Source organism: Schistocerca nitens, chromosome 6, assembly GCF_023898315.1.
Source record: "Schistocerca nitens isolate TAMUIC-IGC-003100 chromosome 6, iqSchNite1.1, whole genome shotgun sequence".
Lineage (NCBI taxonomy): Eukaryota > Metazoa > Arthropoda > Insecta > Orthoptera > Acrididae > Schistocerca > Schistocerca nitens.
In genome coordinates, this window is record NC_064619.1 from 575,517,274 (window position 1) to 575,541,752 (window position 24,479).

Below are 24,479 nucleotides of genomic sequence, written 5' to 3' on the forward strand. Positions count from 1 at the left end.
TCTTCATTGTCTCTTTGAAAAAGCAAAAACCCTACCCCAGGGAAAAAAATACAAAATTCCAAAGTCAAAATAAAGACAGTTTTCAGCTTCATGAGACTTGAAATGAAGCAGCTCATAAAGGCAAGTGATCTTCAGCTGTCAGATGACAGTAGCTGTGAGACAGATGACATTAGATTCAGATGGCCAGTAGATTCAGTGATTTTCGTTTTTAACAGCAGCAGAAATCAAAGGGACCACCGAAACCAGATTCATTGGATTTATTTAGACAGGAATTGCTTACCCCATTAGCAGACATACTTTTTACTTTCACAGTTGTTAAAAGCTTCACCAGAATCTTCTCCTCATGATGGTATTTCAACAAAGCACTGAGATCTTGTGCTGAATTGATAGTACCACACTTGAGTCATAGTCAGTCAGTCATGATGTACGAATGGGTGCATTAGCGACCTTCATTTGTAAAAGTGAAGGTAAGCAAGTGACCTAGCATAACTGGAGGCACATTTCCCTCCTTCATGAGTTCTCAAACATTTTTGGGTGGGAAGCTTATAACATTTTTAGACCACTATTTTGACTATAGCTTTTACACAACTGATTAAATTGGCTTCTCTAAAGGACTCTCTTCAGAGCGATATGTCACAAGCAGAGTTCCGGTTTAACTAGACAAAAGAAGTTACCCCTTTAGCATTTTTTGTGATCTTCCAAGGCCTTTGATTGTATATATCATAAAACTTTACAAGGGAAACTAAACTGTTATCTTGCTAAAGACCTACCTTTCATGAGTGGAGTCATAGGACAACAATAGAAAACAGTGGACCACATTGAGAATTGATACCACAGGAATAATTACCGTAGACATTGAACAACTGTAAGTCCAGGTTGGAGTGTCAACAACTATGAAAAGGATAGATCACTACTCACCATAAAGATGACAAATTGAGTTGCAGACAGGTGCAATGAATAGGCTGTTAGGCACTAAGCTTTGAGCCAAAGCTTTCTTCAGAAAAGGAAAAAAAAAAAAAAAAACATACACACATTCACACAAGCACATCTCTCTCTCTCTCTCTCTCTCTCTCTCTCTCTCTCACACACACACACACACACACACACACACACACACACACACACACACACACACACACATATATATATTCCTTGTGTGTGAGGTATGCTTCCTTGTGTGAATGTGTTTATGTTGTTTCCTTTTTCCGAAAAAGGCTTTGGTTGAAAGCTTAGTGTGTAACGCTTTTTTGATGTTCCTGTCTGCAACGTGGTGCACCATTTTTCCGGTGAGTAGCTATCTATCCTTTTCATATTTGTTAACTTACCAAAGGCATAGGATGACTTTAAAAATGTTTGTTGTTTGATGATGATATAAGTATACTGATGAAGAGTCTCAACACTTACATACTAGACACAGACTGGAACAGGCTCACAACTAGTTAATAGCAAACAGCTTAACTCTTTAATCTTACAAAAACTTATATTATGCAATTCTAGACAAATGAAAAATGACTTAACAGGCACCATGAGTGTGGATCAATGGGCGCACACGAATGAAACTTCAGTTGTGAAACTTGTTGGCATCCTGGTGAATAAAAAACTGAGATGTTACCATTGTGTGGATGAATGACCCAAAATCAGTTGTCCCTGCTTGATACTTTGAAATCCCTTTTACTGGGTTCACCTGCAGGTGCCATTGCTAATGTACTTTTTGTAATTTCGTCAGATACTATCCTGTGGTACAGTCTAGCAAAATAATGCAGCAGGTGAAAAGAGTATTCATTCTGCGGAAGTTTTCAACAAGAATATTTGTAAAGTCAGTAACCAAACATTTTGTAGAAGCCTCTACAGGGAACCTGTGACATGTAGATCAACATGCCAACACATTTACTACATTATGGTAATTATAGTTAATAATAAGTGGGTGTTTAGGGTGAACTGTGAAATTCACAACCACAATACTAAAAGTAAAAATAACTTATTTGTGGAGTTTGCATCCCACAAAATAATTCATAATGGAGTTGTATCTTGTGATGCAAAAGTCTCTAAGAATTTGCTAGTGGCCATCTGACAAGAGATATAAATTCTCAGATTTAAAAAAATAAAGTAAGAGGCTAATATATGTGCTGCTCTTTTTGTAATATATCTATTATTGGGCCTTGGGGATGAAAATTCCTGCTGACAATCATGTTCATATGAAACTATTTACTTTCATATCTGATAGCATTATCTGAAACAGTTAATTTATATAAATGCTTAATGTGAAATAGTAGATAAAATAGCAGTTGAATAATGTAAGAGGAAGATCAGTGGAATTTTCCACCCACAATACGCACTTTTTTGTAATATTAAATCAAACAATGGAAAATCCAGGATGGAATGTAACAATAAGAAAGAAGGGAAGTTGCTACTTACCATATAATGGAGATGCTGAGCCGCGATAGGCACAATAAAAAGATTCACACAATCATAGCTTTCAGCCATTAAGGCCTTTGTCAGCAGTAGACACACACACACACACACACACACACACACACACACACACGCAAGCGCAACTTGGACACACATCTGCAGTCTCAGAGAGCTGCAACTACACTGCGATATTTGTAATATTAAGAAGAAAGAGTGCTTTTGTAGCAATTCCTGTAGTTATAAATGTGAGTAAATTAGCACTACTTGTAATTTATTATTAATATAGTTTACAGAAACAGGTTTTAGTGGCTGCATCTGTCTGTTGGCGAATGACTTGATTCATTTCATGTGTGGTAAAGCTCTCCTTCATGATGGAATTTACGAAACACAGTGAGTGAGTGAGTGAATGAATGACTTCCTTTGTAGATACCTGTTGTAGGGACATCCGTTTGATTGCTGTGGCAAGTTAACTTCATATGAGACAAACGAGCAAAGGGTAATGGTTGGCGAGAAAATATGTTTTCCAGATGATGATCAATAAGAATTAAAACAATTATCAAAAAAATATTTTGTCACAATTAGATTTGGATTTTTTTTTTATATCATTACTCAGATGTTTTTTCCCATTTGTTAAGTTTGGTCACCCTCCACTCCTATAAACCCAGTTCCGTTCCCTCTCCCCAGTTCCCTCCCTCTCATTCTACATCTATATCCATACTCCACAAATCACCATGAGTTGCATGGCAGAGGGTACATCCCATTGTACCAGTTATTAGGATTTCTTCTTGTTCCATTCACTTACGGATTGCAGGAAGAGTGATTGTTTGAATGCCTCTGTGTGTGTGTGCGCGCAGTAATTATTCTAATCTTATCCTCACAATCCCTATGTGAGCAATATGTAGAGGGTTGCAGTATATTCATAGAGTAATCATTTAAAGCCAGTTCATGAAACTTTGTTAATAGACTTTCTCAGGATAGTTTACGTCTATCTTCAAGAGTCCTCCGGTTCAGTTCGTTCAGTACTTCTGTGACATTATCCCATGGATTAAACAAACCTGTGACCATTCATGCTGCCCTTCTCTGTATACGTTCGATATCCCCTGTTAGTCCTATGTGGTGTGGGTCCCACAAACTTGAGCAATATTCAAGAACGGGTCGCAGGAGGACTTGTAAGCAATCTCCTTTGTAGACTGATTGCACTTCCTCAATATTCTACCAATAAACGGAAGTCTACCACCTGCTTTACCCACAACTGAAACTATGTGATCATGCCATTTCATATACCTATGAAGTGTGACACCCAGGTATTTGTACGAGTTGGCTGATTCCAACAGTGCCTCACTGATATTATAACCATATGATACAATGTCTTTCATTTTGTGAAGTGCACAGTTTTATATTTATGACTATATAAAGCGAGTTGCCAATCTTTTGTACCACATTGAAATCTTATCAAGACATGACTGAATATTTATACACCTTCTTTCAGACAGTACTTCATCATAGATAACTGCATCACCTGCAAAAAGCCTAAGGCCTGTATTAATATTGTCTGCAAGGTCACTGATATACAATATGAACAGGAAGGGGGTCCCAACACACTTTCCGGGGGGCACACACCAAGTTACTTCTATATCTGAAGATGATTCTCCATCCAAGATATGATGTTGTGTCCTCCCTACCAAAAAGTCCTCAATCCAGTCACAAATTTAATTTGATACCTCATATGGTAGTACTTTTGTCAATAAGTGTAGAAATAGAGAAATGCACTGCCGTGATCCAAAGCTTTCAGTATGTCATTAGAAAAGTGCGAGATAGGTTTCACAAGATTGATGTTTTCAAAATCCGTGCAGATTGACATTGAGGAGCTCATTCTGTTGAAGATACTTCATTGTATTTGAGCTCAGAATATGTTCTAAGGTTCCACAACAAATCGGTGTCAAGGATATTGGATGGTAGTTTTTTGGATCACTTCTACTGCCCTTCTTGTAGACGGGTGTGACATGTGCCTTTTTGCCAGAACTTGCCATGGTTTTTTGTTAAAGGGATGTACAGTAGATGACGGTTACAAGAGGGGCCAGGTCAGTTGCAAATTCACTGTGGAATCTGACAGGGATTTTATCGGCCCTGGAGCTTTGTTAACTTTTGATGATATCAGCTGTTTCTCAACACCACAGACACTAATACTTATTTCATCCATCTTTTCAGTGGTATAAAGATTAAATTGGGCAGTTATCCTGGACTTTCCTTTGTAAAGAAATATTTGAAGGAGTTAAGCATTTCAACTTTTGCTTTGCTACCCTCAATTTCAGTTCCCGTCGCATTTATTAGGGGCTGGACACTAACTTTGGTGCCACTAACAGCTGTTACATATGACCAGAATTTCTTTGGGTTCTGTGAAAGATCACTTGACAGTATTCTGCTAGGGTAGTCATTGAAGGCCTCAGGCATTGCTCTCTTGACAACCAAATGTATTTCATTCAGCATCTCAATATCTATAGCCCTACACTTTGCTTTATACCTATTATGCAGTAATCTGTGTTTCTCTAGAAGTTTCTTTACAGTGATTGTTTTCTATGGAGGTTCCCTCCCGTTATGAACTGTTCTACTGGGTACATATCTATCCAGTGCAAGGTGAGTGAGAGCTATATGTCTGAAGGTGGGATACCTCTTAGCCATTATCGTACGCTGGAAGCTTGTTGAATAACTCACACATTAGCACGGGAAAACCTGTTTGTAGGTTTCATTGGGAAGCATTAGAAAATGAACCATGTTCCCAGTGCACCCATATGCCACAGATTCTTTCACTGAAAACGCAACTGTTGGTTGAACAATAAGTGAAGAGATTACTGCATTAAACAGACAGACAAGTTCATGTGCTAGCCAAATGTTAATGGTTGGTAACAACAAAGTCCAGATCACAGTCTGGAGAAAACCACATAACTTCATTGTCAACATGTTCATTGGAGAACTTGCTGTAAACATTGGCTGTTTGCAACAAGTGAGGCCCTGTTGATTTGTGGCATCCCTTAAATCTGTCATGGGCGTTTTGCCATGCAACCTGGCACCAATGGATGTATCCTTCCAAGTCACACTGAGAGACCTTGTTGGACTGTGTAATTGTATGAATTGCCCCATAAATCTGTCTGGTGTGTTTACGGGACTGTATATACTAATTTTCTCTTAACCGTAAGCACTCATCTGGCACTCTTTCCAGATGACACTGCAGTTCATGCTAATGGTTCTAACCTCTGTTAGGTATACAGGAATAGTTTTTTAGATATTTGACAAATTGTACAAGCTTTGGAAAAAAAAGCTGCATGGAATATTTTTGCTGAATTATATGTTTTAAAAGTTACAGATCCTAAAAATGACTTCCATAACATCCCATCATGTGTAGGTGTTTTGCTGTATGACAACAAATTTTTGATAAAAAGATGTAGTTATTACTTCAAGCTAAACATATTGTATTTCCTCACAATGAATTTAAAAAAAATTTTTCTGATTTATACACAGTTTTAGGTCTGTTCTTTTTACTTGTGAAAATTTTTTTTCTTCTCTTTAATGCTTCTCAAAATATGTTTCAAACTCCTTCTCTGGTTTCTCGATAGAGCATCAGCAGTAGTTAGCTAACACATTAATGTCCCATCTCCCTTCGTAACGTCACTCAGTATTACAGACATCCTGGTGAAATCTTTCACCCTGTTCTTCACTGTAGGCTCGCAAGTTTTCTGGAAAATAGTCAGTATGGGAGTGTAAGAAATGAACTTCTAAACTCATATTGCATCTTTGAGCTTCATATGCTGACAGTGTATGTTGTGCAATGGTTCTGTGGGCACAATCCTTAGTATTCCCCAAAAACTTGTGCGCTACATTCTTGGAAGACCCCTACACTTATTTTTCCTGTTGTTCCATAGTTTCCCAAAAGAGGGGATCAGGTAAAAAGATTTTCGTATGGTGGGGCCAGTGTAAACTCCCTGTTTTAACCTGGCTTCAGACAGTTTTGGGGCTTAGAATACAGATATCTAAAACAATTCCCATCTGTTTGAAATTATTTGACAAACTCCATTATAAGCCCTTATTCAATTTGAATAAGTGGTAATAAATTATTTTCTTCAAGGGGTGTAACTGTCTTGTTGTGGCCAGTCAGTTTTTGTCCAGTGCAGCTATCTGGCTCTATTGTCCCATAAACAAAGAAAGTGAAGATCTTTCATATAACCTCACTACTGACCCAACAACATGGTTAATATTTTGAAATCCCCACAAATGATCCATTGATGCTCTTGATATTTGATTTTATCAAGAATCATAGCCAAATCATAATTAATAGTCTTCTTGCATATGAAGTGAGCACCCCATAGGAACAGATTCAAATTCATTTCCATTTTGCAACAAGACTGCTTTGAGACTACCTTTCAAAGAATCAGTGAATATGGACCATTGTGGTGCATCATATTCTATTTCAAACCACTTAATGAGCACATGAACATCATTACAATAAGTCAGAGTTCCGTCTTTGGGGAAAAAATGATAAAATTTTCTGTCCCGATGCCTGTACCAAGAACGTGAGGTCCCAGATGACAGGAGGTTTTTGTTTTTTAGTCTTTGTCCCAGCAATTCTGGTACATCTTTCGAAAGACCTAAGTCTCCTACTAGGTCGTTGAGCTCACCCTGAGAAAAAAGTTGAGGACCCTCGTCAACAGGGAAATCCAAGCTAGATTCATCCTGGGAAGCTAATGTGTATGAGTCTGCTGACTCACACAGGATGTCATCTAAATTAGAAGGTGGCTGTGGGACTAGTATTTCAGAGCCATGTGACACATGATGAATAGCTGAGTCAAGGTGAGTGTAAGATATTTATTTTAATTTTTTCTATTAAATTATTTCAAATCTACCAAACAGAAGTAGCAGTCACTTGTGTGATTTTTGTGTTCATGCCATGTCATAGGAATGCCAAAAATCAATGAGTTTTTATTACCCATAAACTACAAATGAAGATCATCCTTGCATCTTTTGCACAGTCTTATGCCGAGCCAATGCTTTGTCTTGAGCTCCAAGTTTCAATTTGAAATAAGTGAAGTATACTTTCTTCACAACTCACTTACATTTCTTTGTTCGACTTTTCACTACGTATTCATCACAAACTTAAGAGAAGCAGCCAGGAGAAATTAAAAAGCCACTGCGAGCCATATTCCAGAACTAAAAACACGAGCACATCAGCATTTGATTGCTGGATATAAACTAAGTGTCATTTTAGATGGTCAGCAAGATACTGAACTTATTTAGCTTATTGAAACATGATCTAATCGAACAGCAGGTTGTTCATATTCATTCCTAGCCCACAGATAACACATCAAAACATGCTCAGCCTCACCAATAATATTACCCACTATAATAAAATTTAGCCAACAGCCTTGCTACAGTGGTAGCACCAGTTTCCGTCAGATCATCAAAGTTAAGTGCTGTCAGGCTGGGCTAGGACTTTGATGCGTGACCATCTGGTCTGCTGGGTGCTGTTGGCAAGCAGGGTGCACTCAGTCCTTGTGAGGCAAACTGAGGAGCTACTTGATTGAGAAGTAGCAGCCCCGATCTCATAAACTGACATACAGCCGGGAGAGCGGTGTGCTGACCACATGCCCTCCATATCTGCATCCAGTGATGCCTGTGGGCTGAGGATGACATGGTGACCGGTCAGTGCCTTTGGGCCTTCATGATTTGTTCGGGCAGAGTGTAGTTTTTCATAAACTAATTTAACCAGTTTTGGCATGATCGTGCGACCTTTCTCCTAACGCCTCTCTCTTCAGCCATCAATTTCTTTCATTTACTGCTAAATTCATCTTTAATTGATAGAATTAATGTGAGAAATCTTAGTTTTAAGGCCATTTTAAATAAAAAAGAAACCTAAATTTTAAGTTAATTAGGGATTTTATGCTAAATAGAAATGAAAACTTGAGTGTAACAAAGAAAGACATGATGGAATGCTTTTTTTAAAATTTTCACCAAGTTAAAATCTATAAAAAATTATAGTCCTCTGCAGCTTACACACACACACACACACACACACACACACACACAAAACCTGTGCCCCTACATGGCGCTTGCCAAATGCACAATGCCAGTGCTGCATTGTTCAGCAGGTGGACTATGTTGGGATGGGGGTTGTGTCATGTGGCATGAGTAAGAGGGAGAGAGAGGTGCAAGGCAGGAAGAGGGTGGGTAACTAGTGGTTCAGAGAGTGGCAGTTTATTTGCAAGCTAGGAATGCGGTAGGGAGAGGTGGCAGGTGCATGTGTGAAGCATGTGATGTACAGGAGTGTCTCTCTCATTCCTAGTGGACAAACCGGCTACCTTCCTCCGAACCACCAGCCATCACCCCCAACCCCTCTTCCTCCCTCCCTCTCTCTCTCTCTCTCTCTCTCTCTCTCTCTCTCTCTCTCTCTCCCTCCTCCCCCCTCTTTCCCTTTCCCTCCCTCCCTCCCTCCACCCAAAGCTAGTCTACCTGCCGAACTGAGTACTGGCATTATGCGTCCAGCTGGCACCATATAGGGACAAAGGCGTGTGTGTCTTTTCTGCTTTTTGTTGTGATTTATGGTAGTATGATTGTGAGATTTAGTACAATTTCTTGACATCAAAACTGATTGTAAACTTTGCTGTAATTGCAATGTAATTGATACTCCATACTATGTCAGTTGTTCCCGTTACTTGTGCCTCATTCAGTATGTGCCAGATTATGAATTCAAAGGTCTGGTGTTAAATCCCCACTCAGTCCTAAGATTTTTCTGCCATTTATCTCTCCTTTCACCTCTGGCAATGATACATCAATGGGAGAGGTACCTAGCTGCACCATGGTTTTGGACTGCATTACACTGTAGGTCCCATACAACTGACTAGGTGAGTCAGTTCAAAGGCTGGAGAAAAGCAAAGGCCTACCACATTCAGTAGGGCCATTCCTAACAAATGTTTGTGATGTTTGTTTGACCTTCCATAAATTCTCTGTGGTTATGAGATTGAAATAGTTAAATAAACAAAGAAATAACTGGTTCCTTTTAACAACTGTTTAGCTCAGATGACATAGATTCTGAGACATTCAAGGCAAATCTGAATTTCGTTTCAAATAGGTACTCTACTCATACAGTTGTTGATGGGTTCTGACTTATATTCACCCTCAATATGTTGACTAAAATACATTTTTAAAATTGGTGGTAGGCGTATGTAACATCTGATATTGTGCTAAATGCTTTCACTGAAAATTATTTTAAGCGATAACTGCAAGAGTTCATATGAAGTGTAAATGGCTGCAATAACGTACTAAACCTTTTACTGACAAATAATCCTGTGATAATAAGAGTGTGTCATGACAGATACAGGACGTAGTGACTATAAGGTTGTTGTAGCAAGATTGAATAGCATAACATTCATATCCTCCAAAAATAAAGTGCAAAAGATATGTATTTAAAAAAGCACATAAGAATCCGTTTGATGTCTTCCTAAGAGGCAGTCTTCATTTATTCCTTTCTAACCATGTATCAACCAATCATGGCTTAAGTTCAAATAAATAGTATTGATGGCATTTGAGAGGCTTAACACAACATGGAACAATCCCCCATGATAACAAAACACGTCAGGACGCTGTTGCACAAGCAGTGAAAAAAGCATGCCAAGTTTAAAAGAATATTATGAGAAGGAAAGTTGCTACTGAGCATATAATGGAGATGCTGAGTCGCAGATAGGCACAGCAAAAAGATTTTCATACTTGAAAGCTTTCGGCCAATGGCCTTTGTCGACAATAGACATACATATGCGCGCACACACACTCACGCAAATGCAACTCACACACACATCTGCAGTCTCTGGCAACTGAAACCACACTGTCCGCCATCCCCACCATACGATCCCTCCCCCTCCCTGCCCCATCCTCCTCCTTTCCCCAACCCAGTCACCACTTCCATCATGCACTGGCACTGCTGCTCACAGTGTGGTTTCAGTTACCATGTGTGTGAGTTGCATTTGTGTGTGTGTGTGTGTGTGTGTGTGTGTGTGTGTGTGTGTGTGTGTGTGTGTGTTGTTTATAAAGGGCATAGGCCGAAAGCTTTAAGTGTGAAAAACTTTGTTGTGCCTATCTGTGACAGCATCTCGACTATATGTTGAGTAGCAAGTCTCCTTCTCATAATGTTGTTACATTCCATCCTGGATTTTCCATTGTGTGAAATTTAAAAGAATGCCAGAGCTCAAAGACTGGCAATGGCTTTCAGGTGTTTGAAACATAGTATAGACTTCAATACAAGACAGTTTTAGTAGTTTCTGCAACAATGTCTCGATATCTGACAAAAAATCCAAAGAGGTAGTGGCTTAATGTAAAGTATACCAGTGGCAAGACACAATACTTTCACTGCATGGCAGTAGTGGTAATGTTAACAATGATTGCGTATCTAAAGGGAAGTCACTAAATGTAGTTTTCTGAAATTCCTTCACCAGAGAAGATGCAGTGAGTATTTGAGAACTGAAATCAAGAACAGTTGCCATGCTGAGTAATTGGGAAGTAGAGACCCTTGGTGTACCAAAGCAGTGTATATATAGAAGCAATTTAAGTCCCTTAAAGGCAGGTCACCTGGTCCAAATTATATACCAGTTAGGTTCTAGCGTGTAATGAGTGCCATCAACCAGAGATGTCAAGTTGATTTTATGTTTTTAGATTTCCAGAAGGCTTTTGAAAATGTTCCTCACAAGCAACTTTTAATTAAATTGTATGCCTATGCATTATCATCTTAGTTGTATGACCTGATTCATGATTTCTTGTCGGGGATGTCACTTGTTTGTAGTGATCGACGGGAAATCAAGTGAAACTGAAATGATGTCTGGGTTCACCAAGGAGGTGTTACAGACCTTTTGCTGTTCTTAATCTGCGTAACGATAAATAATTTGAGTAGCCATCTTAGACTGCTTATAGATGATGCTGTGGTTTACCATTTAGTGAGTCATCAGAAGATGAAAATGGAGTGAACAATGATTTAGACAAGGTTTCAGCATGGTGGGAAAAGTGGCAATTGACCATGAACAATAAAAAGTGTGAGGTCCTCCACATGAGTACTAAAAAAAATCCATTACATTTTGGCAACATGATAAATAATACAGATTATATATTCATCTAACTGGCTTGGATTCTATCCTCTGCCATTCTCTCAAAGTGTCCTAGCCATTGTATTCGCTGTGATTTCACAAATTTTAGTATGTCCCTGCCTTGTATTAACTCTTGTAATTTGGCATTGTAGTGTATTCTTCAGCCTTCTTCCTCCCTTATTGGTCCATAGATTGTGCATAGTATTTTCTGCTCAAGGTTCTTAGTGCATTTTTATTGTGTTCTGTCAACGTCCATACCTCTGACCCGTATAGGGTCAGAGGTATGGACATTGACAGAATAGGGAATTATATATTAGCAGTTTAGTTTTTCTTGTAACAAGGCTATTTTTGAAAAGTTTCATATTTGCAAAGTAAGCTCTGTTTCCTGCTTGTATTCTTTCCCTTATAGCCTTTCCAATACTATTATCAAACCAGCAGTATTATATTCAGCATACATGAGAAAATACAAATAGAAAAAACCAAATAAAAAACTTGTTAATATTGTCTATAATGGAATAAAATTATACAGTAGACTTCAAAAACAAAATTGGATCTCCTGTCTTCAGGGAAGCCACAAAAACCTATTAACCCTCAAGTGGTTGTGTCTATGTATAAAGTGCGCTAACCGCAAATAATATTGTCCTGTACTGTTCCATTGTTGCATTACAGTTGAAAGCCCATACTATACTTTCATTATTGCTTCAGCTAACACAGTGGCAGGTTGTGCTGTCACACAGCCAAGGGAGCAGCAGTAATATACGAAAGTTGGAACTTTCATAGTGGCAACTACTCATTTACAGCTCATACAAAATAGATATGTGTTTCAAAGTTTTACAGACCTTCAAAGTAGTCACCAGCATTGTGTATAGCCTGTTGCCAGCAGTGTGGAAGTTGTAGGATACATTTTGAGCAGCGTGGTCTATTGCCTGACGAATTTGTAGCAGTACTGAAGTGAATGCCGTGAAGTGTTTCCTTCAGTTTAGAAATTGAGTTGAACTCAAGAGATTTTAAGTTAGGCGAGTGCAGTAGGTGGTATAGCGCTTAGCAGCTCCATCAGTCAAACAAATCAGTATCAGCTTGCACAGTACGTGCTTGAACGTTGTCCTGCAAAATGATGGTCAGGTCCTGCAGAAAGTGTCATCACTTCTGTCTCTATGCTGTTCATTTTTGGAACACAACCTACGGCCAGCTTAGAGACAGAAATGATGACACTTTCTGCAGGACCTGACCATCATTTTGCAAGACAATGCTCAAGCATGTTGAGTGCAAGCTGTTACTGATTTGTTTGAATGATGGAGCTCCTAGGTGCTGTACCGCCTGCTGCACTCCCCTGACTTAAGCCCTTGTGAGTTCAACTCGATTTAGAAAGTGAAGGAAACACTTCATGGCATTTGCTTCAGAACTGCTACAAATTCATCAGTCAGTAGACCACATCGCTCGAACTGTCAACACAACTGGCACTGCTAATAGTATCCTATGACTTCCACATCACTGGCAATGGGTTATACTCAATGCTGGTGACTACTTTGAATGTCAGTACAACTTTGAAACACATATTTATTTAGTATGAGCTGTAAATAAATAGTTGCCACTATTAAAGTTCCAATCCCTGTAAAATAAACAAAAAGCTAGGTGCTGAAAAATATACAATCTGTACAAGAAAATAATCCAGATTGCAAGCTAGCGGCACAATCACTTAATGAGGCAGTTGTATACAACATAAAAAGTTGGCTGCAATCTGATGCAGCTTAGCTGTTTAATCTTAAAGTATGTCGTTTCTGCGGGGTAACACTTGTATGTGGTTTACTTTATTATTGTCCAAGTAAACAATGATTCAGCTCACATAATGTAAGTTTATTTTACCATTCATTAATTAAACTATGATTTTGCTCATTAATGTTGGTAACACAAAGATAGCTATTCTTTTCATGTGTGCGAAGTGCACCGCATGCCTGCTTGTGTTACAAAAAATGGCACACCTGCTCTATGTTTGATTGAGAATTATACAGTGTATCGAAGAAAAAAGTGGCCCCACATCAATAATACACGCATCCAATCATATAAATGGACCATTTTATTTAAAATCAGAAAAGATAAAAAATTGCACCAATTACAGATCATGACATAGGTCGAAAATGGTCATTCTGTTCCTCTAGACATTTTTTGTGCTTGTGAAATCACATTTAAACTCATTCAGTTGTCCCAGTAGTCTGGTGTATGTTTTTCTACAGTCAGTCTACTGTTTTAGTGTTGTTATCATATGCAGTAGAGTCCCGTTAATCCGAACTAATTGGGATCGGACCTTGGTCAGATTACCGATTTGTTTGGATTAGCCGGAATTATGGTGACAAGTTTCTAGAATGAGATATACCAAGCAGATACGTAGGTACACCATGGTAAGAAATGGGAACAAGTGTGGGAACAATGGCTCACTCTCACTCCTTGCCCTTGTTGTTGTGCATTGTTGTGACCTTTGTAGTGTCTGAGGTCAGTGCACTGCCAGTTGACTCCCAAAGCGCTTGGTTATGTTAGTTATCGATCGCTGGCACGTGTATCAGTTTTATTCTGTTCAGATGTAGTGGTGTACGTATTTTCATCATGAGTAAACCGAAACATACAATGTTAACTCCCAAAGAAAAACTGAATTCTTTGAAGCAGATAGACAATGGTGAGAATGTATTTAAACTGGCAACAGAACTGGATGTTGGTAAAGAAACTTTTTGTGATTGGAAGAAGAACCGTGTGAAGCTTGAACAGTCCTGTGCAACGTCTTCGGGAAAAACACTCAAAATTCAACAAACTTTGAAACAGTCCCAGTATACTAAAGTGGATGAAGCTCTTTTTCTTTGGTTTACACAGGAAAGAGAAAGGCGAACTCCTTTGAGTGGAGCACTGGTTCAGGAGAATACTATTTACCTGAACAAGTTAATGAATGGTGATGAGTCTTCTAGTTCAAGTACGGGTTGGTTGGACAGATTCAAAATCCCTCATGTAATCCATCGGCTAACAGTTGTTGGAGGGAAGCTTTCTTCTGACTGTGATGCAGCGAAGGAATACTTGGGTGAGTTTGAAAAAATGATAAGAGAGGGAAAGTACTCTCCCCAACAAATTTGTAATGATGATGAGGCTGGCTTTAATTTTAGAGCATTGCCAACAAAAAACCTGGCATGAAAAGCAGATGACCATGCTCCTGGTTTTAAAATGTGCAAAGGTCGTGTGACTTTATTAGCGTGCAGCAATGCTGCTGGCACTCAGAAGCTGCCTTTAATGCTGATTGGCAAATCTACTAGGCCCAGAGCTTTTAAAAACTGCAACATGAAGTCTCTGCCCATGTGTTATCGCAACCAGAAAGAAGCATGGACGGATGGTAAGCTGTTCAAAGAATGCTTTCATGGCCAATTTGTTCCCACTGTTAGACGGTTTTCTAAGGAAAATCATTTGTCTACCCATGCAATCTTTTTGATTGATAATGCGCCATATCACCCCAGCACTGAGGAATTATGTGATGGAGAAATTGTGTCGAAGTTTTTGCCTCTGAATGTTACACCACTTCTACAGCTGATGGACCAGGGCATACTGCAAACATTAAAACTGTTTTACACAAAACAATTTTTAAGAATGCTGATCTAAGATGATAGCATTCCTTTAGCGGACAAAATAAAAAAGACCAATTGAAGGATGTTGTTTATTGGGCCACTGAGGCATGGTAGAATATTTCAGAAAATACTCTGAGAAAACCATGGAGAAAATTGTGGACATCTCTTGAATTTCAGGACAACCTAGTTGAAAATGAAGAGGAAAATCTACTACAAATGATACAGACAATTCCTGGATGTGAAGAAGCTAGTGAAGGAGACGTAGATGAGTGGATGGGACATCTATGGAGAACCTACTGACACTGATGTAGTTGCTGCTGTGACTCAAGACCAGGAAGAAGTGGACTGCTGTGACGGAAGTGACAATGAGCCTGAAAGCAACAAAGGAGAGCTGGTGCTACACAGTAACACAGCAGAAGCCCCTGACCTCGCACTACATTATTTGGAGCAACAGCCAATTACTACACCTGCTGATTTCATGTTTATGAGACAATGGTGCAACTATGCATCATATAACAGACTGTCTTCTTTCACCAAAAAACAATGAGTTTTTGTCATATAAAAAGTAGGGATGAAATGTCTGCTGTATTTTAGTAAGTTTGACAGCTTTTTAAAATTGTTATAATTGTTTAAACCTAATGTTTTCTTACCAAATTTTCTAATATGTGTTTACTGTATTGTGTAAATTAAAATAGTGTGTATGTACGGCAATTTACTGCACAGTGTTCATGAATATCGGACAACTTAGAAGAGGCATGTTGTATGTAACTTCATATAGCTTGAGGAAACAGTATTTAATTTCATTTTCCTTCAACTGAGAGTAGAAGTTCTAAAAAATTGGGTGGTAAACATCTGTTTTGGTTGCACTTCCAAAGAACCTCAATATGATAATTCGATTACCAGAAACCATGTGCCAGATTCCAATCTTTTAATCTTGAATAGGAATTTTTGACCACAATGAGAATGTTTTTGGTGGACAAATAGCAATTAGTCTAGCTATTCAGATGATTAGAAAGGTGAAACCAAACTTTGTCAATCATAAAATAAAGTGACAGTTCAAGTTTGTCACTCACAAGCCTTTTAAGCAATCTCTCACAATACACAATCCTCTTTTCTTTATCTGGTATAAGCAATTTCTAAACACAGGGAACACAAACATTACAGGTGTAAGGACTGAAGTACATAATTGCAAGATGTATGTTTGACATTGGTCTGTTGCAAAATACCCCTCACAGGCCTTTTCTTCAGGCTAGCAGTAATTTTATGCAAAGGGTTTGCAACTGGTTCTAGATTTTGAACTGAAAACATTTGACTATGCTTAGAATTAGAGACATCCTCACTGGAATGCCGTTTTGTTATCAACATATGAACATTAGTTTTTGCAGGAATACTGGAGTTTGAAATGGGAAGTAGGCAAAATTGCATGTTATTTTATCTTGGACATATTGTATCACTGAGGATTAATTCAAATGACAAGCTGTTTTTAGACAAATGTTCAGAGACAATTAACTATTGTGATCCTGAACTACTGTACAATAGATTAGTGGCATAAACTATACAAAAAGGTTAAAATTATTTTTATGTATTTTTGTGGTCAAGTTGAAACAAGGCCCCAGGAGTAGACAACATTCCATTAGAACTACTGATAGCCTTGGGAGAGCCAGCCCAGACAAAACTCTACCATCTGGTGAGCAAGATGTATGAGACAGGCGAAATACCCTCAGACTTAAAGAAGAATATAATAATTCCAATCCCAAAGAAAGCAGGTGTTGACAGAAGTGAAAATTGCTGAACTATCAGTTTAATAAGTCACGGCTACAAAATACTAACACAAATTCTTTACAGATGAATGGAAAAACTGGTAGAAACCAACCTCGAGGAAGATCAGTTTGGATTCCGTAGAAATGTTGGAACACGTGAGGCAATACTGACCCCACGGCTTATCTTAGAAAATAGATTAAGGAAAGGCAAATCTTCGTTTATAGCATTTGTAGACTTAGGAAAAACTCATGACAATGTTGACTGGAATACTCTCTTTCAAATTCTGAAGGTGGCAGGGGTAAAATACAGGGAGCGAAAGTCTCTTTACAATTTGTACAGAAACCAGATGGCAGTTATAAGAGTCGAGGGGTATGAAAGGGAAGCAGTGGTTGGGAAGGGAGTGAGACAGGGTTGTAGTCCCTCCCCGATGTTACTCAATCTGTATATTGAGCTAGCAGTAAAGGATACAATCCATAGAGCAGAAATAAAAACCTTGAGGTTTGCTGATGACATTGTAATTCTGTCAGAGACGGCAAAGAACCTGGAAGAGCAGCTGAGCGGAGTGGACAGTGTCTTGAAAGGAGGATATAAGATGAACATCAACAAAAGCAAAATGAGGATAATGGAATGTAGTCGAATTAAGTCGGGTGATGCTGAGGGAATTAGATTAGGAAATGAGACACTTAAAGTAGTAAATGAGTTTTGCTATTTGGGGAGCAAAATAACTCATAATGGTCGAAATAGAGAGGATATAAAATGTAGACTGGCAATGGCAAGGAAAGCGTTTCTGAAGAAGAGAAATTTGTTAACATCAAGTATAGATTTAAGTGTCAGGAAGTCGTTTCTGAAAGTATTTGTATGGAGTGTAACCATGTATGGAAGTGAAATGTGGACGATAAATAGTTTAGACAAGAAGAGAATAGAAGCTTTCAAAATGTGGTGCTACAGAAGAATGCTGAAGATTAGATGGGCAGATCACATAACTAATGAGGAGTTATTGAATAAAATTGGGGAGAAGAGAAATTTGTGGCACAACTTCACAAGAAGAAGAGATCGGTTGGTAGGACATATTCTGAGGCATCAAGGGATCACCAGTTTAGTATTGGAGGGCTGCGTGGAGGGTAAAAATCGTAGAGGGAGACCAGAGATGAATACACTAAACAGATTCAGAAGGATGTAGGTTGCAGTAGGTACTGGGAGATGAAGAAGCTTGCACAGGATAGAGTAGCTTGGAGAGCTGCATCAAACCAATCTTTGGACTGAAGACCACAACAACATTTTTGTGGTTTTAAGCTATTTGCAGATTTTATATGTATGTATGTCTTTGTAAGTGATGGACGCATTTGATGCTGCCCATACAAGCCAATTGTCCACAGATAAATATATAAGTAAAAAATAAACTTAATGAAGGCATGGGTAGTGGATAGGCTCGCAAACAAAGAGTTTAACATTTATCTTGCAAAAAGTACTTGCAATCTTATATTTGTGTTTCTAGCGAATGTCATTCTGTTTATTTCAACTTTCTATTAATCCAGGAGTGTCTTATTATTTCTTTATTGTTGTTCTCTCATTGGACTTAATTGTTTGCTGTAAGAACCCCATATGATGCCCCACGAATAAATAATTGCCTTTATCTCTACAATTTGATAAGATTTTTTGTTTTCTTGATGTATTCAGTCATGGGCTAAACTTAATACTACCTTTGCCCATTTGTTTGGCCTTACACATAAACATATTTATTTTATAGAATAAGATGTCAGTTAGTTTTATAATATCTTACAGATGTCGTTTGTGTACAAGCTAGAAGCTAATCTAAGGGTTCAGCAAAATGGCCTCCCTAATTTACCAGGTGTAGCAGTATGAAACTCGAGTTTCCCTATAGATAGTGCTAGCCGTCAGTGTAGGGTCTGTGAGACCTCGTCTACAGCACCATCTGCCTCCTGTAATGATTGATGATGAATGTCAACAAACAGTAACCCAAGTTTCATACATGGGTATCTGTTTCAGACCCATAAACATGTCGAGTTTTGCGCCTATGAACTACTATCTGCAGACAGCATTGGTTTTCTGTTATCATTTGAAGAAAACTGCTGCAGAATTGCATCGAACGCTTATAGAAGCTTTCGGCAAACATACTCTTGGGAAAACACAGTGTTTTGAGTGGTTCAAAAAATTCAAAAGTGGTGATTTTGGCGTGAGAAACAACGAGCACGGGAAACCACCAAGAAAGTTCGAAGACAATGAATTGCAGGCCTTATTGGATGAAGATGATACTCAGACTCAACAGAAACTCGCAGGACAATTGACTGTGATGCAAAAAGTTGTTTCTCTTTGGTTGAAAGCTAAGGGAAAGGTGCAGAAAGTGGGAAAATGGGTTTCACATGAACTGAATAAAAGACAGCAAGCAAATTGAAAGACCACTTGTGGAAAGCTCCTTGCCAGATACAAAAGAAAGTTGTTTCTCCTTCGAATAGTGACAGGTGATGAAAAATGGTTATATTTTAAGAATACTAAGTGTCGTAAATTATGAGTGAATCCAGGCAAACCATTACCATCTACTGCAAGACCAAATCCCATTTGGAAAGAAGACAATGTTCTGTGTTTGTTGGGATCAGAAGGGTGTCATCTAATATGAGCTGGTGAAACCATTAACACTGATTGCTACCAACAGCAAATGATCCATTTAAATCTAGCATTATGTGAAAAACGACTGGAATATGGAAAAAGGCAGCACAAAGTCATATTGGTCCATGATAACGCCCCATCATGCACAGCAAAACGGGTCAGGGAACCGATCAAGGTATTCAGTTGTAAAACACTAGGGCATGCGGCTTATTCTGGAGACTTGGCTTGGTCCAACTATCATCTATTTGCATCACTGGGACACGCTCTCATTGAAACACACTTCATTTCATATGAAAATGTACGAAAGTGGCTCGAAGACTGGTTCGCTTTGAAAGAACAGTTTCAAACAGCAGACATGTAATTATTGCAACCAAATTCCGGTTTCATATTTCTACACCTGGCGGTGAATTTCAAATAAAATAACAGATGGATCAAAATGAAGAAACGGTGTTAGCGTGAATGATATCTGTGCAATGGGAAGTTTTGCCATAGTGATAGGTTGCAAAAATGATATCGAAACAACAACAACAACAACAACAACAACAAGGATTGAATTGGACTTTGAGTACATGGAATTGACATTCAGTTTGTGCAAACAGTAATCTATAATTAATTCTAACCAAGCCGTGGATGGGTGAAGAATGTGCTTACGTTGTGGAAACATGTCTGGTAAATGGTTATTCCATTGTTGCTGGCAAGTTTGCTTCTGGAAATGCTTCCAGATTGCCTCTTGTGGGGCAGTTCCAGAACAGAAAATCATTTGCTTGTCAATATCAAACTTTAAAGCAAGTGCAGACATGGTTTGCAACAGGATTTCGTGCATACAAAATGGTCATTCTTTTACAATTATTTGTATGTGATTGTGGCAGTCGTGTGTTGTCATTTTAAAACATCTTTCAAACTGTGCCTTGCCTGAAGATGCTGTGGTCCTTTGCAGTGATGAAGCCCATTTTTACTTATTGGCATGCGTTAATCATCAAAATTTCCTGTTTTGGAGTGGACAGAACCTTGTGAACTTTATGGAAAGCCACTACATAATGATTGTATTACTGTATGGTCCCCAATAAGAAGATTCAGGTTAATTGTTTCTTACTTTTTGAAGAGGGTGGTGTTACTGGACAGTAAACTCTCACCAATACAGTCTCATGATAAACACTTGTTTTGCACTGAGATTAAATGCAATGCAGATTGAGCAAGTATGGTTCCAGGAGGATGGAACCACTGTTCACAAACCTCAGATTTCTCTCAACTTCTGGGACGAATGTTTCCCAGCTGCTTGATTTCTTCATGTGGCAGCAGTCCCAGGTCAGCACGATCGCAAGAACTTACACTCTGAGATTTTTTTCTGTGGGGGCATCTTAATACTGAGGTTTTCAGATATTGGCTGTGGACTTTGCTAGCCCTAAGAAGTGCAATACAAGAAGAAGAAATTACTCTTATTCCTCAAGAAATGCTAATTAGAATACTGCAGAAATTTTGAAATCACATTCAACAATGCATTTATAGTGGAGGATATCACTTGAGTGACACATTGTTTAAAAAATGAAATTCCCACTGTGTAGATATAATTCATGTTAAAACAGATTCTTTACTTTGGTTCCTCTGTTTTTATTTGAGTTTTAAATTAGGCAGAATGTTTTTGCCGCTACCTGTACATTCATGTTTGTTTTCACTAAAGTTAATGAGAACATAAATCACTGAACATTTAACTTATTTTTAATTCAGTTTTTTCCGTACTTTTGTTGCAGAGCACAATCGTACTATTTATTTTTCCATGTTCGAGACTGGTGAGCTTTAAAGTTGTGCCCACAAGAATATTGGTTTTAAGTGTCTTGGTCGTTGTGCTTAATTCTGCGTGCTGCATCCACAGCCCTGACAGTTTTCTCTGCACACCAAGCACCAAATCATATTTTGTGCGACTTTTTGCTGCGTTATTGACATCATTCAATATAGTCATGATAAGAGAGTGTCTCCAGCATAGATCTAAGTTGATGGTGAGTACATGTACTTGCTAGAATGGATGCCTAAACTGTCTTTTAATTTCGAGGAATCTTTACTGTCTGTGTTACTTTAATGAGGAATTCCACGTACAAATGCATATTATAGCTATCAGCTAGCACATATTCCATTTTATTAAAAGACTTCCAAAATTCCATTTCACTTTTGGTGACCACTGCAATGTCATTAGCAAACCATATCACGCTGATTTTCCGTGTATGACAAAAACCTGTTGTAATTAGGTGTAAGAACAGCACGATCAGTAGACTGAAGACAATTTCATTCCACAGAAGCAGTAACAACTTGAACACAGTAATAAAGTAACATTCAGCAGCAACCAATCATGCAATCATGTAGACAAGAGATGTGGCAATACACATAGACCCCCCAGGGGGTCCACAACTCTTTTGTGGATACGTGCGTGGCGAGCACGGGGCCCCGAGCCATTGCAGCCTTCTTTCTCTCCCGGGCTGCATTTCCTTTCCCTTCCCCTCCTTTCCCCTCCATGCTCCTTTCCCCTCGCCCCCTCCTCTCCCTCTATTGGTGTCCTTGGTTATGTTGGCCCCGCTATCCTCCTGGTTCTGTTGGTTTACACTCCGGCTTTGTTGCGTAATCATCTCCTCCTTTTGGCATTCCTTGGTCCCCCTCTGGGGTTTGACCTCCATTCCAAAATTTCTCTTCCGTAGTGTGAGCTATTTGGGGAAGAGCACCTTACCTAGTGTCTCCGACGTGCCCCCTCCTCGTACATTCCACCTTTTCTTTCACGTCGTTGTCTGATGCTAGGGTGCATAGCCAGCACGGTAGCCAGCCCGTGTGGTGGGGTCGCTATGTACCCTTTTGGTTGAGCCCCCTGAACACACAGGGATCACACTTCTGATACCTGAGCTGTGACCACCTCATGCATGCCTTGGAGTGGTTGCTCGTCATCCTGGAGCATCGGAACTCCCGGCAATGGCCGCCGTGCCAGACGGCCCTTGCTGTGGCTGGGTGGCGCCCGTGAGGAGAGCCCCTGATCGGAGTGGGTGGTATCAGGGCGGATGCTATGCAGATGAAACGCATACGGGTCCAAAACTCTGGCCGTTCTTCTGCGGCCGTCTCTCTGCGTGGTACTGATTCCTCAAGTGCTGCTTCTCTTGCCCCTTCGGCCTTCCCTTCCATGGCTACCCCCTGGGAAGAGGGTCAGGCCCGTCGTCTAGGGGCAAAACCTTTCCCCCGTTATCTAGTTTGCACCAGGACTGATGGAGATACTTTCACCAGTGTCAAACCTTTATTCTTTGTGGAACACATTGAAGACAAGTTCGGCGAAGTGGACTCCCTGAGCAAGATGCGGTCGGGTTCGTTGCTGATAAAAACTGCTTCAGCTGCCCAATCTGCGGCCCTTCGTGCCTGTACCCATCTTGGCACAATTCCTGTGTCCATTACCCCTCACCAGTCTCTAAATATGGTACAAGATGTGATTTTTCACAGGGCCCTCATCCTTCAAACTGATGAGGAACTTCGGGACAATCTCGGACGGCGGGGTGTTCACTTTGTTCGGCGTGTTCAGAAGGGTCCTAAAGATAATCGTATTGATACTGGTGCCTTTATCCTGGCCTTTGAAGGGGATACCCTTCCTGAGAAAGTTAAGATTATGGTCTATCGCTGTGATGTGAAGCCGTACATCCCACCTCCTATGCGGTGTTTTAAGTGCTTGCGTTTTGGCCACATGTCTTCTCGCTGTTCCCGGGACCGTCTCTGTGGTGACTGTGGACGTCCACTCCATGAGGGGAGTCCCTGTGTTCCCCCTCCTGTATGTGTAAATTGTCATGGTAGTCATTCTCCACGTTCACCAGATTGCCCAGTATATAAGAAAGAAAAAAAGATACAGGAGTATAAGTCCCTTGATCGTTTAAGCTACACAGAGGCCCGTAAGAAATACGCATGACTGCACCCTGTGTCCATGACATCTAGTTATGCCTTGGTTACATCTTCACCCCTTCCTCCCCCTTCCTTACCCCCATCCCGGACCCCTCTCCTCCTCCCCTCCCCTGCGGCTCCCACACCTTCTCCTCTGGGCACTGCTCCCCCTCCCCAGCCGGAGAAGTGTACCACTCCTTCGGCGTCTGCCGGTCAAGGGCGCCTCTCCCGGGATGCCCCTTCCCGGCACCTTCCAGGTCAAAGGTCTGCTGCCGCGCGGCGACCGCGAGAGCCGCGGTCTGTCGGCCCCCAGGTCGCCCGGTCTCTTTCTGTTCCTGATCTTGCTGCAGCTGGCTCCTTTATGCCACACAGCCCTCCTCGATCTCAGCCTGAAAATAAGAAGAAACATAAGTCCCGGGACAAAGAGCCTCTGGTGTCACCGGAGGTCCCTTCCCCGACTTCACAACCGGATTCTGACCTGTCGTTCATGGATGTCGCCCCCTCCTTGTCGGTGACGGGTGGGGACCCGGCGGTATGACTGGATTTAGCGTGTTCAGCCCTCATTTAAACCATCGTTCAGTGGTTCTCCAATGGAATTGTAATGGCTACTATCGTCACCTTCCGGAATTGAAATCCCTTCTTTCGTCCTACTCTGCAGCTTGTGTGGTTCTCCAGGAATCTCATTTTACTGATGCTCACTCACCGGCCCTCCGTGGGTTCCGTGTTTTCTGTCGAAATCGGGTCGGACCCTTGCGGGCTTCTGGTGGCGTTTGTACGTTGGTCCGTACAGACATTGCTAGCACGTGGATTCCTCTCCAAACTACATTGGAAGCGGTTGCTGTTAGGGTCCACTTAGACTTTGCAGTCACAGTTTGCAATCTTTATCTCCCTCCTGACAGGACTCTTACACCCGCTGCCTTAACCACCCTTCTTCAGCAGCTTCCTCCTCCCTTCCTCCTCCTTGGGGATTTTAATGCTCATCATCCTTTGTGGGGCAGTGCCTTTCCCTCTAGACGAGGTCTTGTTATAGACCAATTTATTGCAGACCACGACCTGTGCCTTCTTAATGATGGCT

General features: G+C 40.2%; 1 protein-coding gene across 2 annotated transcripts in view; it reads left to right on the forward strand.

Moving 5' to 3' along the window:
- The window catches only part of LOC126262653 (GPI ethanolamine phosphate transferase 2), a 116,605-nt gene that overhangs the window by 57,127 nt on the left and 34,999 nt on the right, over positions 1-24,479 (forward strand). Inside the window, exon 8 of one of the 2 annotated variants that reach the window (XM_049959422.1) lies at positions 21,259-21,504. The exons of the other annotated variant lie outside the window; for it this stretch is intronic. Coding sequence (XP_049815379.1) covers positions 21,259-21,504 — 246 coding nt within the window. The remainder of the gene's footprint in view (positions 1-21,258; positions 21,505-24,479) is intronic. 2 annotated transcript variants of the gene reach the window in all.